The 17,556-nt window shown below is 41.7% G+C and overlaps 1 protein-coding gene across 1 annotated transcript in view; it reads right to left on the minus strand.

The window, feature by feature from the left end:
* MAK16 (MAK16 homolog) overlaps positions 1-13,312 on the minus strand; it is an 84,345-nt gene extending 71,033 nt beyond the window's left edge. The window contains exon 1 of the mRNA XM_085634482.1: positions 13,207-13,312. Coding sequence (XP_085490608.1) covers positions 13,207-13,221 — 15 coding nt within the window. The 5' untranslated portion in view covers positions 13,222-13,312. The remainder of the gene's footprint in view (positions 1-13,206) is intronic.
* Between the last annotated feature and the right edge of the window lie 4,244 nt (positions 13,313-17,556).

A 17,556-nucleotide genomic window follows, 5' to 3' on the forward strand; every position in this document is an offset into this window, starting at 1 on the left:
TAGGATCCATTCTAATTTCGGATCATGCTCCAGTCTCTTTAAGTTTAGATTTACTCCCTCCCAACAAAGGCACTAAACGTTGGAGATTTAATAACTCTCTACTATTAGATCCCAAATTTTCATCATCATTTCTTGAATTTGCAACCTTATTTTTTGCTGAAAATGACACTCCCCATGTATCCCCCCCAACTTATTTGGGACACTTTTAAAGCTGCCTCAAGAGACTTCATTATTTCATTTGTGGCCCGTAAACGACGAACATCTATGCAATCTATCCAAATACTTAATTCACAAATCAAGAAATTGGAACACTCTTATTATCTAACAGAAAAACAATCTACGCTTAATGATCTTATTAAAGCCAAACTCTCCTTTAACAAACTCTCTACTGAATTTGCAAACTTAATTCTTTTAAAGTCCAGTGCTAAATATTATAACGCTCAGAATAAATCTGGCAATCTCCTTGCCAATTATCTTAAGGTTAAAAAGGAACGCACAAAGATTGAATCTATTGTCACTTCTAACAACACTACTGTTCATATAGATAAAGACATTCTCTCAGAATTAGTTAATTTCTATCAAACACTCTATACCCCTGAGTTTTCGCCTTCTCTGTCTGACATTTCTCACTATTTATCTACTATTCCCTCCCCGTCTCCCCCGGATGTTGACTTTTCCTCTTTAGATTCAGATATACTCCCCAATGACATTCTTAAAGCTATTCACTCGCTCAAAAAGGGCAAAGCTCCTGGGCCAGATGGCTTTACCATGGAATTCTACGTGCATTTTGCTACCTTCCTCGTCCCTAAATTACACCAACTGTTTTTATTTTTCATTTCTTCTCAAAAATCTGAAGGCTCTTTTCAAGAGGCTCTAATATGTCTTCTTCCTAAGGAGAACAAAAATTTTACTCTGTAAAAATTATTGACCCATTTCTTTGATTAATTTGGACTATAAAATTTTTGCAAAGATTCTAGCTCTTCGCCTAGATAATATCTTGCCACGGTTAATTGGCAGGGAACAATCTGGTTTTATTAAAGGTCGTTATTTATCAGACAATACCCGTCTCTTTTTTAATGTCCTTAGTAAGTCCCATTCTCATCCACATTCTTTAGCAGCTATTGCATTAGATGCTGAAAAAGCCTTCGACAGAGGCAACTGGCAGTTTATTTTTTCCACACTCCGTTGGTTTGGCTTTGGTCCCACATTTATTTCATATATCTCACTATTATAGTCTTTTCCTAGATCGTTTATTTTAGCTAATGGCCTTATATCTTCTTCCTTCCCTCTCCATAGAGGAGTTCGACAGGGTTGTCCCCTTTCTCCACTTTTATTTATTTTAGCGTTAGAACCCTTTTTAACAAAAATCCGTTTGAACTCTAACATTACAGGCTTCCCTTATGCAGACAACAATTTAAAACTCTCAGCGTATGCTGATGACATTCTTTTATTCATTTCAAATCCTCAATCATCCATTCCAACTTTTCTATCAGAGGTCTCTGCTTTTGCTATAGTTTCGGGATACAACCTCAACATTGACAAATGTGAAATTCTCCCTTTAAACAAATATTGTTTTCATGCTGATTTTCTAGACTCTTCTTTTCATTGGAACCCTTCTAAAATTAAATATTTGGGTCTATGGTTCACTCCTTCTCTTAAAGATACTGTGGCTTTAAACTTAAATAATGTACAGCTCACTTTAAGTAACTCTACGTCAAGATGGCATCCTTTATTTTTATCTTGGTGGGGCAGACTGGATTCGATTAAAATGATGTTAGTTCCGATAATCCTATTTTTCTTAGCTAACATTCCTATTAATATTCCTAAATCTTGTTTCAAAAACATTTATGGCATCTTATCAAAATTTTTATGGCAGAATAAACACCCTCGGATGTCTCTTTCCAAACTCAAGCAACCTAAACATATGGGTGGGGTCAACTTCCCTGACTTTTCTTCTTATCACACATCCTTTTTTCTCAAACACTCTTCGTTTCTGCTCTCTACAGATCTGAACACTTTTAATTCTCGTCCCTTGTGGGTAGAGTTGGAGTCTTTTTTCCATCCATTCTCCTTTGAGGAATTTTTATCCTTAACTCACATACCATTGAAGATGTCCCTTCCCATTTTTAAGAATACTCGCAAAAATTTTCACCCTCTTTTGTTTGGAGGTCTTGATGACCGTACCCGCTTTCTAAACTCCCCAATTTGGTATAATAAGCATATTAAAATTAAGAATAGGACTCTTTTTTGGAAGGACTGGCTAGCACTTGATCTTAAATGGACTCATCAACTGTTTCAAGAAGATGCTTGTGTTCCCTTCTCTGTACTTCGCACTCGTTTTTCTCTTCCCCCTTCCTATCTGTTGAAATATCGATTACTGACTTCTACCGCTCTAAATTCTCTCAATAATTTATCCTCAGTTCCTATCCAAACAACAGCTTCTCCTCTTACACTTTCTTCTCTACGCACCCCCTCCTCGGCATCCACTATATATAAAAAATTAAGATCTACATCTCTCTCCCGTACTAAATCTAAAACGGAATGTAGCTGGGAAGTGGATTTGGGTTTAACTTTTTCCATTTTAACATGGGAAAAGATTTGGAATAAAATAAGGAAGTCATCAAGAGCAGCTAATATCACACAAAGTTTATTTTTTATTTACAATAGACTCCTAATCACCCCGGCCAAATTACATCACATAGACCCTACTGTTTCCTCTACTTGCTGGTCATGTCCTGCCCCTAATGCAGATCTTCACCACATGCTCTTCACTTGTCCATCTGTTCACACTTTTTGGATCAAAGTCTGGCAACAAATTAACAAACTTTTTCACACGCATATCCCTTTCTCTCATGTTCATATTTTTCTAGGTAGTATCTCAGAGGTATGGTCTTCTTTCAGCTCTTCCACTTCTATTGTGGACTTACTTTTGGCCGTTGCATTTCAACAAATTACAAAATCTTGGAAAAATGCCTCTAACATTTCATTTCAAGCCTGGTGGTACGGCGTCTGCTACAACCATAGATTAGATCGAGCTTATGTTTACCCAATTGCTTTGGCTATTAAACGAGATTTGTTGTGGTTACCAGTCACTAATTTCCTAAATATTTCTGCTTGTGCTATATCTTTACATACTCCTTGTAATGAAGAAGTATCCAAGCCTCCGTGAAATTAATAGAAAAGTTTGTCTATTTAATGTTAATACTTTATTATACAATGTACGTTTTTATTTATGCTATTTCCATCGTTCACCGAAATGTTTACATGCTGTATTTTAGTTAAGATACCAGTGTTTATCATATGATCTCCCCCTTTTTCCTGCCTCTCCCTTCCTTTCTTTCCCTTCCTTTCACCTCTCGTTTTATAATCAATTTTGGATTTATATCACACTATATGATGTATTTCGAATTGTTATATTTCCTTTTTATATCCAATAAACTTCTCTTTAAAACTCAAAAAAAAAATAATAATAATATAATGACACTGAAATGTGGACTATATAAAAATCCAAGGACTGGCTTGAAAGAAATTTCAACTACAACTGGATTATTTATAATCTGTTTCCAACTGACACTCGGCTCTGCACCCATGACGGTGACCTCAAAAGAGGATTGGCTTCAGAAGGAACGTCGAAAGCAGGTTGGAATTGCAGATGAGCCTGTGATTCACATAGTCTCTTAGGCTCTTCAAAAGGATTAACCTTGAAGATTCAACCTTGAAAAGCTGTTTCAATGTCATCCTCGATCATTAAGGGAGGATCAGGTCAAATGAAAAAAATCCATCAATGGAGCCTCTGCCTTCAGGAAAAGTAGATACTATCACACCAGCTGATACTGAAATAACAAGAGTAGATAAAAGACAGTGGAAGATATACACCGACCAAGACAAAGGCCCAATCTCCACATCTCCTTAATTGAACACCTATCAACATGACCTAGTTTTTCAAGAAGCAATTTCAGACGAATAAATTGCATTTCTTAGGGCAAAACGTGCCAGCGCGAGGAAGACTTTTAAGGTAAAATACTGTACCAAATGCAATTTTTATTGTGTAATTTCCAATAATTGTTTTGAAATTCCATTCAATTACACAAATGCAAATTACAAGAATGGCATACAACCCAAGTGAAATGCAAGTTAGAGGAGGAAAAAAAATAGTTTCTTTATAGAAAGCCTCATAAGAACAGAAGAAAAGTAAACAGTATTTACTGATGCCTAAAAAACACCGAATTAAAAACAAACCTTCAAATGCTAGGTCAATAACCCCTACACTTGAGAAATATACTGCATCCAAGAAGTAAAAGACATATGCCACCAGATTTTATGGCAGTTCCTACAGCTATAAGAGCCTTGAAACGAGATTAGACACAACAGGACACTGTGCTGCCATACAGGATATGAAAAAAAGGACTTGCAACTCACAAGCTTTGCTCAGCATATAGGAAAGTCACCATTGGGAAGAAATGCAAAAGCCTATGCAACGAAACAATGAATAAATGCATCTTCCTCGTGATGCAACACCTGTTGGGGAATGATTGAGTTTGATGTTGCACACAAATGACGGAAATAACCACAAGTCAACACTGGTTGTGGTATCGAGCTTAAACAGTTGTGACTAAACCATCCAATTAAGGAAGAAAATACCAACAGGGATAATTCCATTGTCTGAACTTGTTAGAAGTGTACCCAGTCTACTTTCTGATGTACACTGAGGCCTATTCAAGATGTGATACTTTTCAACAGGAACGCACAAAAAATACATTCAAAGCAGGTGACATTTAAGGTCCACAAAAGCCTGCAGAATAGATTAGACTTGAAGAATGAATACTTTCACACACCAATGCACCCAGCTCATTGCCAATATACTCAAAATGTGTAATATGCGGCAAACATTGCCAGTTAAAACTCCACTCTTTTGGCATGTCACCACGAAAATTATCTACCAAATTTGTGGCAGGTTTGGCATCAAATCTACAGAGTTGATGTATTCACATCCATTCTTACCTGGATGAATGGTTTGTCAAGGAGAAAACATCTCAGAAATGCCAAACCACTCAAAAGAGAATCACTTTTCTGAATACCCCTTTGTTTAGAATTCATTTGAAGAAATTACATTTCCCACCAGTATAACTACAAAACGTCTTGGGGGGGATCAGCTCTGAGTTCCGTAGAGGGTCAAGTTGACCCAACAACAGAATGTGTTTTGGCGCATCAGAAATTGTTTTCTCTTTACCAACCTATCACAACCTCGGATCTCAAGGAGCGTCCTGAAAATGGTAGTTGCATTTCACTAGTATCCAATGCGCGTTTACAAATGGGCCCCCTACAAGAGTTCTGAGTCAATGGTGTTAAGTGATTGGTGCCTGAAAGGATCTTATGTTATCATCCATAGTACAGCACGGACATCAGAGGTGGAACAATTACATTCTATTCATAGGATTATGCAGACCTTTAGCTACTGGTAACCATTCCAACAGAAACATCCCTGGTGCAATGGGCACACCTGTAAGAACTGCCGTTTGACAGCCAAAATACAAGTAAAAACACCCGAAAGCATATCAAATTACAGAAGCTGATGGCAGTGCCTTTGGGATTCATGATTGCCCAAGAAATACTATATAACAAATGAAAGCTACTGTGCAGGGTAGCATGACAACAATGTATTACAGTCCCAAAAGGGTGGCACGCACTCTTCAGCTGTCCAGGACAACAGGTTTGGCACGGAGCACAGATGTATCTTCTGGCAGAACATCTTCTACCACTGTGCAACAGTTTCACTCACACACAAAAAGGGACATCAAGACAGGTGTTCTCAACAAATTCTTTCACACTCAGAGGTGTCCGCAACAAGCAAGAGAAAAGACCAAAGTTACACTGCCACAGAACCAGTCACTAAGGAATTCTCCGTGGATAGATTAGTTGGAACAATTGCTTGTGATTTGACAATCTACATCATGTAAAATATAACATACACAAAATCATATTTCAATGCCAAGTGTCCACATTCCTCTAGCCTGGCCCTGCCAGCAATAAGTCCCCTGTCACATGGAAATGTTTGTAGATAAATTATACAAGTTACTGAATGAAGCAGACTTGCTAGGGTAACACTGCACAAACCACTTACATACAAATTCACTGTACTAGAACCTACGAATCTGGCATCTGAGATCTTATAATGGGGTTACTTGCAGCTTCCTAAATACTGCGAGGGTATTCTTAAAGTGCAATATCTGACCACTACTGCATGTTATGCAGCAAAGTGAAAACATTTTTCAAACTACTACATTGTAATACGTGCTGATCATTACAGGCAACAGTACAATACATCAACGTATATATATTTTTATATCATAAAAGTCAGGATTGGCTTAAACAAGTCTATTTGGTGGTTGTTGCTACCTCTTTATAAAACAGATAAGCATTCATTTTTAGGAACCTCGTCAAAGTCGTTCATGGAATGTCTTACAATAATCAACCATCTTAGAGTACCTGCAGCAATAACTTGAGACTTGAACATTGTTCTGTTCTTATCCGACCTTTTAGGCCACCTCTTATCTCATATAACTCCAACAGTTGACAAGGAAGATGGTATTCTTAGGAGGCATAATTTAAACATACTGTGTTAGAATGTCCTCAGTGAACGAACAACATTTGCAATTACTTCAAAAGAGGTTCTTACTGCAATCGCACATGATTTCTACCTAAGGTTTTATCTCCATTCTATGAGAATCATTCCTTCAATTGCCTACGTTATAATAATTCAAAAAATCTACCTAAAAGTTGTTAAATATGTTTGGTGCTGGGAGAGGACTCTAAATACACTGACTGTACTACACATATCAGAAGGGTGATGTAGCTTTTTATTGCTTCACTGCAACCTGGTTAGCAGCCGATTCCCTGGTTGCCTGGCTAGTTAGTTGTTCTTTGATAGATGAGAAAAGGATAAGACTAACATGAAGATTTTGCACTGAAGAACTATGCGGGTGCCCACTTGGCAATTACAGTAAGAATTTTCCACTAGCCAATCGCTAATTTCGAACTTTAAGTCTCCATTTAAGGCAGTAGTAGATGGAGATTAATGGTTACCTTATTGGAAGCAATGGAGAATCTGATAGATATTCTCTATAACCTAGCATTTGATGTAACCCATGCTTTAACCTTGACAAAGATGGGGAGGCAGATCCTTTTCACACCTGATTCCAAAATTATGGAACGAGTTACCTCAGGAACTTAGAGGGCTGCAAAATGAAATGGCATTCAGAAAAAAACTTAAGACCTGGCTATACCCCCTAAAACTCTAATGGGCTTCTCCTCCTATCACAGCTCTCATCGTCAGCGCAGGGAAGCCTTAGGGTATCCATGCACTATATAAATCCACAAAACAAATCAAAGGGTTCCGATATTGCAGCAAGATGCAATCTGCTTCTAAAGGAGTGGTAAATAGATTTATCCCAGAAGTCGACAGCACTATGCCTGCCTTTTGAGGGAATGCGCGTATAAAATTCAGTACTAGAAGAGAAGTTCCACCGACTATTTAAGGATGAGAAGCTATGAATAATTTAGACATTATACAGGAGCTTCAGTTTCAAGTACGCAACCATCTTTTAAATCTTCTTTTCAACAACCTTCATTTGGTTGCAACAGTCTGGCTACTTAGGGTAACAGTAGATGAAAGGTTATAAGAATAAGTCTGAAAAGATGAAAAATCTACTTACCCTTCTAAAAATCTGCGTTTTTGACAATGCCCAAACAGATAAACTTTTCGGCCGATGTCAATTAAGGCATTTCAAGGCAGTATGGGAAAGATCCATCTCCGATGTTTAGGATCTTAGGATAATCAGGGAAGGACACCAGGTCACATTCAATACCTCCAGAGATGGGGACCATAGTTACTCCTTGCTCCAAAAATATGAGCAAGAAAGATTCACTGATGTCTTCAATCCAGGCACTGATGATGAAGGCAATAGTTCTGGTGCCCAGAGAAGAAAGGGGTGTCATTCAATATTTTTTTTGGTTCCCAAGCGAAAAGGGGAATTCAAACTGGTCATCGATGTACAGAAGGCAAACAAATGGATCAAAACATTGCCTTTCAAAATGGAAACCTTACTGAACATCATACAGGCGATTCTGGAGGGTGCCTTCATGGTCACAGTGGATTAGAAAGACACATTTTTTCATGTTCTATTGGCCAAAGAACATCATACCTTCTTAAGGTTTGGCCTGTGGGAGATGCACTGTAATTTTCAGGTATCATTGTTAGGGATCAAGTCAGCAACGAAAAATCTTTACAAAGCTGATGACACCATTGGGGGTTCATCTAAATCTCAAAGGGTGGAACCTGTATGCAGTTACTACTACCCAACTTGTGAGGAGACTCTAGACGATACAGAATTCAGCAGCCAGACTCATCCTCAACCTGTCCAAATGGACCCACATCACCCCTCACCTCAGGAACCTCCACTGGCTCCCTGTCCAGAAAAGATGCCAATTCAAGCTGTTGATACACACCTACAAAGCCATCCACGACCAAGGACCTGCATACAGCAACCACCGCCTCAACTTCCACCAACCCACCAGAAATCTTTGCTCCGACTCCCTCGCACAGACACCGCACATCCGCTGAAGCCTAAGTGGAGGGCGTTCCTTCTTCTATGTCACCACCAAGTCCTGGAACGGCCTTCCCCTCCACCTCCGGACATCACCCTCTCTGTTGGAATTCAGGAAAAAACTTAATTCCTGGCTTTACGAGAGAACCCAGTAACCCAGCACCTGGGTACTCACACCAGTGAATAGCAGCACTGTACAAATATGGATCGGAACATTTACCCATATTTAGTCAACTTGCTACATCATGCCACATTGAGAGAGGAGACTGTGGAGAGATTGGATACACTGGTCATGTTTTGAGAGTCAGTGGCTATTGATCAAACTTAAGAAATCCAAAATAGAACCTACTCAAGCCAGAACTATTATAAGAGCACAATTCTGAAAAGATCTTTGGATGGTATATCTTCTAAGACAGGGCAGAAAGACTAAGAGAAACAATTAATCAATTACTGGAATATTTTCAATCCCTATGACTCACTCACTGTTGGGAACATTGCATCGTGACACGACTAGACACGAGCGTGACACACTGTCATAGCTCGTGGCTGTCTCATGTCATCTGGAGAATGTTTGCCTTTGAAATGCTTGCAAGGTTGACCGATGGTTCTGGTTGGGGGGTTAGGCATTCTTGACCTGTACTGACTTGCGAACAGACGTGTCTGCTATTAAACCACGTCGTTATGAATCTCCGTCTCTGCCTCTTCATTTAATCTGGATTCTGCTTAATGACCTGTGTCAAAAGAACATTATAGAACCCATTGAGTCATCACCTTGGGTTTCTCCCATCGTGATTTCCATTAAATCTTCAGGTGAGCTTAGGTTGTGTGTGGACCTTCGCAGTGTGAATAACGCTATTTGGGTAGATGCTCACCCTTTACCCAATCTTCATGAGATGGTTTCAATGTTAGCTGGTGCACAAGTGTTTTCATGTATTGATTTAGCAAGTGCATACCAAGTTGTTCTTGCTGAAGAATCAAAAAATATTACTGCTTTCATTACCCCTGAAGGGCTTTTCAGGTATTGTCGCATGCCTTTTGGTCTTGCTAGCGCTGCTTCAGTGTTTCAAAGACTGATGAGAGGCACTTTGGTTGGATTGAATGGTGCCATTGCATTTCAGGACGATATTCTTGTGTATGGCAAGAATGATGAAGAACATGACGCAAACTTAGAAAATGTTGTTGCAGCTTCGTCAAAAAAGGGCCTCGCTCTCCGTCTTGATAAATGTAAAATCAAGGCAAAGGAGGTAGAGTATGTTGAGTATACCATTAGTGGAATGGGGATCAAACCTAAATGCAACCATAATGAAAGTATTGTAAATGCACCCATTCCCACTTCCAAAGAACAACTTGTAGCTTTTCTAGGTCTTATTGAATTTTACGCAAAATTCATATCGAATTATGCTTCTAAAATAGATGCTTTTAGATGTCTTCAAGAAAAATGCTACATTTATTTGGAGAAATTGAAGGAATTTATTGTGAATGCTCCATGTCTTAAGCCCTTTGTTCGTGGAAAAAAGTGCATTGTTATGGTGGATGGCAGTAGCACCGGTTTGGGTGGTGTTCTTTTACAAAGAGACAATGAGAATGAGTACTGAGATGCAGAAAAACACTATTCTGTCATAGAGAGAGAATTATAGGCTTGCGTTTGGGGTGCAGAACATTTTAGGACCTTTGTGTGGGGTACCAAATTTATTATAAAAACTGATCATAAGCCTCTTGTTTTTTTAAATGGCTCCAGGTGGAGGGCAAACCATGTCTGCACGTCTTGCGAGACTTGCTTCCAGGTTACATTCTTTCCAGTTCCAGATTGAATATGTCCAAGGAAGGGCTAATGTACATGCTGACTGCATGTCCAGATTAACTTCTTCTGTCGAATGTCCAGTTAAGACCCAGGATGATGATTGTGAAGTTGCTTTCACCACACGTGATGTTAATCTAGTGTATGGTGAACAAACCAATTTACGGGAAGATGTTTGGCTTCTGGAGATGAAGAAAGATTTAGAATTAGGCAATGTCAAGAAGTATTTAGTACAAGGTTGGCCTGAACAGAGGAAGTTATCCATTGACATGATGAGCTATTTCAAAGTTCATGAAGAGCTTGCTGTTGAGAATGGTTTGGTTTTGAGAGGTAATAAAATTGTCCCTCCCCATTCACTTAGAAACACAATTCTCGAAATTGCTCATGAAGGGCACTTGGGGATTTCCTTCACCAGAAGACGTGTCAGTGTCTTTTTGGTGGCCAAGTATTGATTGTTGTGTTGATCATTTTGTACGTTCATGTTTTCATTGTTCAAACAGTGACAAATCAGCTGTTGCTCTACGTCCTGAACCTCACCCTATAGATTTTCCTTCTGGTCCGTGGCGTAAACTTGGTTTGGATATCATTGGCCCATTCAGCGCTTTACCAAAACATGAAGCTTTTGGCATTGTTCTTATTGATTATTACTCCAAGTGGCCTGAGGTCAAAATGGTTAAGGAGGTCACATCACATAATGTAATTGAGTTCTTAGATGAGATTTTTTTTGTAGGGAAGGGATTCCTCAAGAAATTGTCACTGATAATGGGCCCCAATTTGTTAGTATCGAAATGGAGGATTTCATGGTGAAATGCGGAATTACTCATAGGAGAATTGCAGGTTTCCATCCCGAGGCCAATGATCAGGTTGATCGTTTCAACCGCGTTGTAAAAGAAGCTATTCAATTGTCAATAAAGAGTGGTTTAAATTGGCGCAATGCTTTACAATCCACTTTATTGGCGTATAGAACTTCTCCCAAATTCTGTTACTTTGGTCAGTCCATTTGAACTTTTAAGAGGGCGCAAACCTAGTATCAAATTGACTCCTTGGTGGTTGAACAAAAATCTAGGTGAGACAAATAATTTGTTTAAGGTGGATTATGAGGCAGTTCAACAGAGAGTTGAAATGTATAAAAACAAAATGAAACTTCATGAAAGAAAAATGGGTTCTGTAACTAAACATGAAGTAATGGTGGGTGATTTCATTCGCATTCAAAAAAAAAATAAAAGTAGGTGTTACTAAGGGTTTTCCTTTTTGGTCAAGTCCAAGAAAAGTTATTGAACTTTTCAAGAATGCTGTTAGAATTGAAGGTGGTTCTGTTTGGAATTTAAACAGAAATTCCTTATTTAAAGGTGTTACTAATTCACAAGAAGACCATAGCAGCAATGTATTTTTAGACGTTGGACAACATAATGAGCAAGGAAATCATTCTCCTCCTTGTAAGAGTTCTGAAAGTTTTAGGATGGTGCGTAATCATCACCTTCTTGCAAAGTACAAAGATTTTGTCATGAATTAATCCTGGACTTATTATTATCATTATTTTTTTTTTCTTTTTGGTTTTTTTTCAAGGGGGAAGGTGTGTTGGGAACATTGCATCGTGACACGACTAGACACGAGCGTGACACACTGTCATAGCTCGTGGCTGTCTCGTGTCATCTGGAGGATGTTTGCCTTTGAAATGCTTGGAAGGTTGACCGATGGTTCTGGTTGGGGGGGTTAGGCATTCTTGACCTGTACTGACTTGTGAACAGATGTGTCTGCTATTAAACCACGTTGTTATGAATCTCTGTCTCTGCCTCTTAATTTAATCTGGATCCTCGGACTTCCTACACTCACATTACAGGATCATGTGCATGTTTCTAGTACCATGGCCATATCTTTAGATGAGATCTTTGGTAATGCACCTTCTAAAATATTGGAAACCTGACTCCATAAATCTAGAAAAGTTGATGCCTTCAAAATGATCAGATAACAAGAGTGCTTCAGTTGTTGTTACACATGTTTTTTCTATATCCATTTTCTGTATTGCTGTTGAGGCTAGTTAAGCTTTGATATTCCTCAAAGGTTATGACTAGGACAGGGGATAGAGGGATACAGCTCCAGTTTCTTGTCAGTGATCTTCACTATCCTTAGTCCTACTTGTCACTTCAATATATACTGGCCTTCTTGAGTTTGGTACAAACAGGAAGTACTGGGTAGGCTGGCTCTAATAGTGTCCATAGGGTGTCCCAGATTTGTAGGTTTAATGTCTCATCTTACTCGTGTCAGAGTTCACCTCGATAGAAATGACTGTGAAGAGGACAAGTAGGTCTAAAAGTAATGAAAATTACTGGTAAGTAACGTGGACATGAATAATATGTAGCTGAAACGCTTAGGACTAGTAACAGTGTCCGTAATGACCTATAGTAAGGTGGACTGACATGGTGGTAAGTGGTATCCACCCACTCTAGGCACGCTTCGTAACGCTCGTATCATAATTTCTGGCCTGTTCTCTCGCGGAGCGGTTACCACCCTCATAGTATCTACCAAAAAGGCCCTGCTACTCTCATAAACCTCTAGTACACGCAGACTGTCTTCACCACTGTCAAGCAATATCCTACCAGTCAAACTGCCTTATAATTCTACATGGCACACTAGAATAGTTACTCTAGTCGTGCACCCTCCCTTCCCCAGAATCCTGCTGGCACGCCGTTATCATCTAGTACCAAAACAGATACATTTGACTTAATAATATCGCAGGATTAATACTGGTACCCGAGCCCCCATCCCCGTGCTTATACGGGATATCTCGTATAGATCACAACTCACATCGTCGTGCTGCATGTCGGCAGCGGGTGGCTTTCCGTCCCACGAGTCTCCAATGTGAGTCCGCCCTCGTGGATGGAAGCATCAAAAACACCGCCTACGAAGCAAAACCAGAAAAGCACTCGCCATCTTGGAATGAACAATGCCATTATATATCTCGAGAATTTTAGCAGACGCTGGAGGGAAATAATGCAACATTGTGTACCAAAGAAGAAAATAGGTGGCTAAAGATTTCCGAAGCGACACTATACGATGTACGTCCCAGAGGCATTTTGTAAAAATTAAAAACAATAACCAAGTGCTGTAAGGAAGTGAGGGTATGTCACATTGTGGAAGAAACACGAAGAAATATAAAAATCGTTGATTAGTGAATGATAACACTCTCTATTGGGCACGTAGATCTATTCGTACTTGCCACAGCATTCCAGCTCAAGATGACAACTATTTCCATATACAGTACGGTACTCAGCAGCTGATATCTTACTTTTACCGTCCTCTTTCTATTTCCCTGAGCTATGACGACACTACGCTAACGTGTTCGCTTTACTAAATCTCATTTGTAGCCGAGGTCTTCTTCTTGTAGTGTAGCATGTTGGTATTACAAGAAGTTTAATTGGTTACGCGTTAAATGAGCTCAAAAAACCCTCTGAAATCATGTGCTTATTTAGATTCTATCTAAAAACCTGCACCCGCGTAATTGCTCAAGCTAGGTCTAGAAATTTGGCTAAAGAAATAGAGTTTATGATTTGCATCTATTTGCTATACCCTTGTACTGACATTTTCAGTTTCGCTAAACCAAACTATTGGCGAACTTTAAAATAGTTGGTGAAAAACTGAAATATGCCCTTCTTCGCTTATTGCCAAAGAAGGCGGTTACTACTTCCTACATGCTCAGTCATACGTGCGGCAATTCTGATTGAGCGTAAGCAGGCAGCTGTGACCGGTTCATTTTCGCAGTTGACTTAAACTTCAAATAATACTTCAATTTGGTGGAAAAATCAACGCAATTTAAACACATTAAAAGAAATGGGTGCATTGTTATGGATGTGGTGTTGCTGCTTGCATGAAGTGGAATGTGGAAGGTGCGTTGTGATGCAATGTAGAAATGGGAAAGGTAAACATTCTGTGGGTTGACGGTTGGGGGTCGAAGCTGAGGTGGATGTAATGTAATGGGTAAAGAAAGTCCATGTGGCTGTAGAGTAGGTTTGTAGAAGATGAATTTATTATACTTAATTACAAGTTTAGTTCCAGGCAATTAGGTAGATGATAACCGATAGGATGTAGATAGCGGATAGCCCACCAGGAGCAGCCTCCCTGATGCTCAGCCTGTACACTCCAACTGACACTCAGCACATCACCAGGCACCCATGCATTACCTCCTCGTCCGTCTTCCTCGCCACAGTAATCACCAATGAGCCTTCGGCTCCCACAGAAACTCCAAGTATAATTTTTACAGTCTAGTCTCCCTCTCCCTCCAATATGGCCCCGACCACACAGCCAATCCCATAAAGGGACACATAATGCACCAGAACGACCTGTTTTTTCGTTTCTGCACTACTCCGAGTGCTGTTTCCCTGATGATCAGGTATGTGTGGGGCGGCGGTCCTGCTTTAGCGGACTCTGGGGCCCCGTGTTCGCTTGGCTGGGGGGACTTTGTTCTTTTCTGTAATGTGTGATTGTCCCCCTGTGCAGCGTTCCTCTCCGGTTTCAGCTTTAGCGAACCCGGAGTGGCGGAGGTCGGGTCGTTTTGTGTCCCGCCTCCTGATATTGATGTGCCTCTATGTCCTGCTTTAGCGGACTTCAGAGGCGCGTTTTTGAGTGTCTACCGACCGCGCGTCCTGCTTTAGTGGACTTTCGCGGTCGGCGCTCTCTTCGAGATCGCACTTCCTGCTTCCCTCAGATTCTTACTTGCACTGATTTGTGGATTTCCTCGGCGTTTCTGGGGCTTTCTCGGTGGCGTTTTTTTTCTGCATTAGAGGGCGCGGGCTTCCGGCTCTCTTTTCTTTCAGTCCTGGGGGCGTGTCCTGTATTGCATTTTGATTCGTTACACCTGGTAGACATTTAAAGGGCTGTTGGCTGGCTGAATTTTGCTGCTGGTTGATCCTCGCCTTGCTGCTTTACGTTTGGTTTTGGGATGGAAGTTGCTGATGATTCTGTTGCTCCTGGCCTTGGGGCTGTCGCTTCTGGGTCTCAGGAGGCTTTGCCTTCATTGTCTGTACTCCAGCAGATGATTGATTCTGCTGTGGCTGCTGCATTGCGTAGCAAGTTGACTGCGCCTCCTTCAAAAAAGTCCAGGTCGGATCCTGAATCCCATGTTGGCTCTGACGCTGAGGAGGATGTAGAGGTTCATGGTCGCTTTGTGCAGGGTGCTGATCTTAAAGACGTCCTGGGGCACATTCGCACCAACTTGATGTTTCCTGAATCGGTGGCCCCGATGGAGGATGATTTTTTTGCGCAGTATCAGCGTCCGGATCCTGATACTCTTCCGATGCATTCTTCTGTGGTGAAGGTGTTGGAAAATGAGTGGAAGGATGTTGATAAAGGGGCTTTCCCGCGCTACTTGGCGAAACGTTACCCTTTGCTGGACTTTTCTTCCTAGTATCCTTCTTCGGTGAAGGTTGATTCATTGATGGCGGCGATGTCCTCTCAAGGGTCTGTGGTATCTGAGGATTCCTCCCCGGCGGATCCTGTGGATCGGAAGGTGGATGGGGCGGTAAACCGCACTTTTTCTGCTGCCAATTTTTCCATCAGGGCTGCCACTTATTCCACTTATACCATTCAGTCCTTGCTGAAGGATTTTCAGTCCTTGGCTGAACTGTTGGACCAGGGCGAGGATGTGTCCTCTATGTTGGCCATGATGGAGCAACAGGTTCGTCTCCTTTCGGACGTCTCCTATGATGCCTCGGGTGTGGCTGCTTATGCGGCTGGTTCTTCAGTGGCGGCTAGGCGCCAGTTGTGGTTACGCTCGTGGAAGGCTGATGCTACCCAGAAATCTTTACTTATGTAGATTCCTTTTACTGTTGTCAAGCTTTTTGGTCCTCCTTTGGAGGATATGGTCAAGAAGACTGCGGAGGATAGGAAACTGCTGGCTCCAGATCGGGCTGGTCGTTTCCGTTATTTTGGTGCTACCCGTGCCTTTGGGCCTTCTCGTAGGGGCCGTGTTCACCAGCCCTTTCGTGGTAGGGGGCGTGGCCGGGGTGCCCCTTCCACTGATAAGTCCCGGTTCTCCTATGTTCAATCCTCCGCTTCTGCTCCCTCGAAGTCATGCCTCTGTGTCCCTGGGGAAAGGTCCGGTTGGGGGACGGCTGCTGTTCTTCCTGGATTCCTGGAGAATGACTGTGTCAGATCGGTGGGTCCTTCAGGTGGTTTCCGAGGGTTTTCGCCTTGGGTTCAGCCAGGTTCCTCCAGACTATTTCAGGTCCACTCCCTGCCCCAGGTTGGCTCACAAGAAGGCGGCGCTTTTGGGCGGTATCGAGGCTCTTCTGGCAAAAGGTGCTGTGATTCCGGTTCCGGAGGCTCAGCTGGGGTTAAGGGTGTACTTCATCCTGTTCCTTGTGTCCAAGCGCACGGGTGATCTGCGGCCTGTCCTGGACCTCAAATGGCTGAATGGGTTCGTTCCTCCTCAGACTTTCAAAATGGTGTCTCTGAAGTTGATCCTCCCTCTGATTTCTCGGGGGGACTTTCTCGCGTCTATCGATCTCCAGGACGCCTATCTCCATGTACCGGTGCACCCCGCCAGTCAGCGTTTCCTGCGGTTCTGTGTCCTGGGTCGACACTTCCAATTTCAGGTATTGCCTTCTGGTCTCTGCTCTGCTCCCAGGGTTTTTACAAAGGTTTTGGCCCCTGTCATTGGTCATTTGCATGGGGAAGGAATTCAGGTGTTTCCCTACCTGGACGATTTATTGATTTCTGCTTCTTCTCTTTCTAAGGCGGTGGTCCATGTCCAGAGGGTTTGCCAGGTCCTGGAGCAGCACGGCTTCCTGGTGAATGTGGGGAGTCATCCCTGGTTCCTGCGCAGGATCTGACTTTCATAGGGGCTCGTTTCATGACTCTATTGGGCTCTGTGTTCCTGCCTCCTGCTCGCATGGAAAGCCTAATGTCTGCTGTTCAATCTCTGATGTCACGTCCTTCCCAGCCTGCGAGACTTTGGTTGAGGGTTCAGGGTCTCATGTCAGCTTCCCTGTCTGTGGTTCTTTGGGCTCGCCTTCACATGTACCCAGTGGTTTCCCACATTTTGCGGCATTGGGACCCCTGTTCTCAGGATCTCGATCTCCTGATTCCTGTGTCGGTGGGGGTTCGGGTGCCCCTGGAGTGGTGGTTGGACGTGGTGCATCTCTCCCGGGGTTGTCCTTT

The sequence above is a fragment of the Triturus cristatus genome, chromosome 11 (assembly GCF_964204655.1).
Source record: "Triturus cristatus chromosome 11, aTriCri1.1, whole genome shotgun sequence".
In the NCBI taxonomy this organism is placed as follows: Eukaryota; Metazoa; Chordata; class Amphibia; order Caudata; family Salamandridae; genus Triturus; species Triturus cristatus.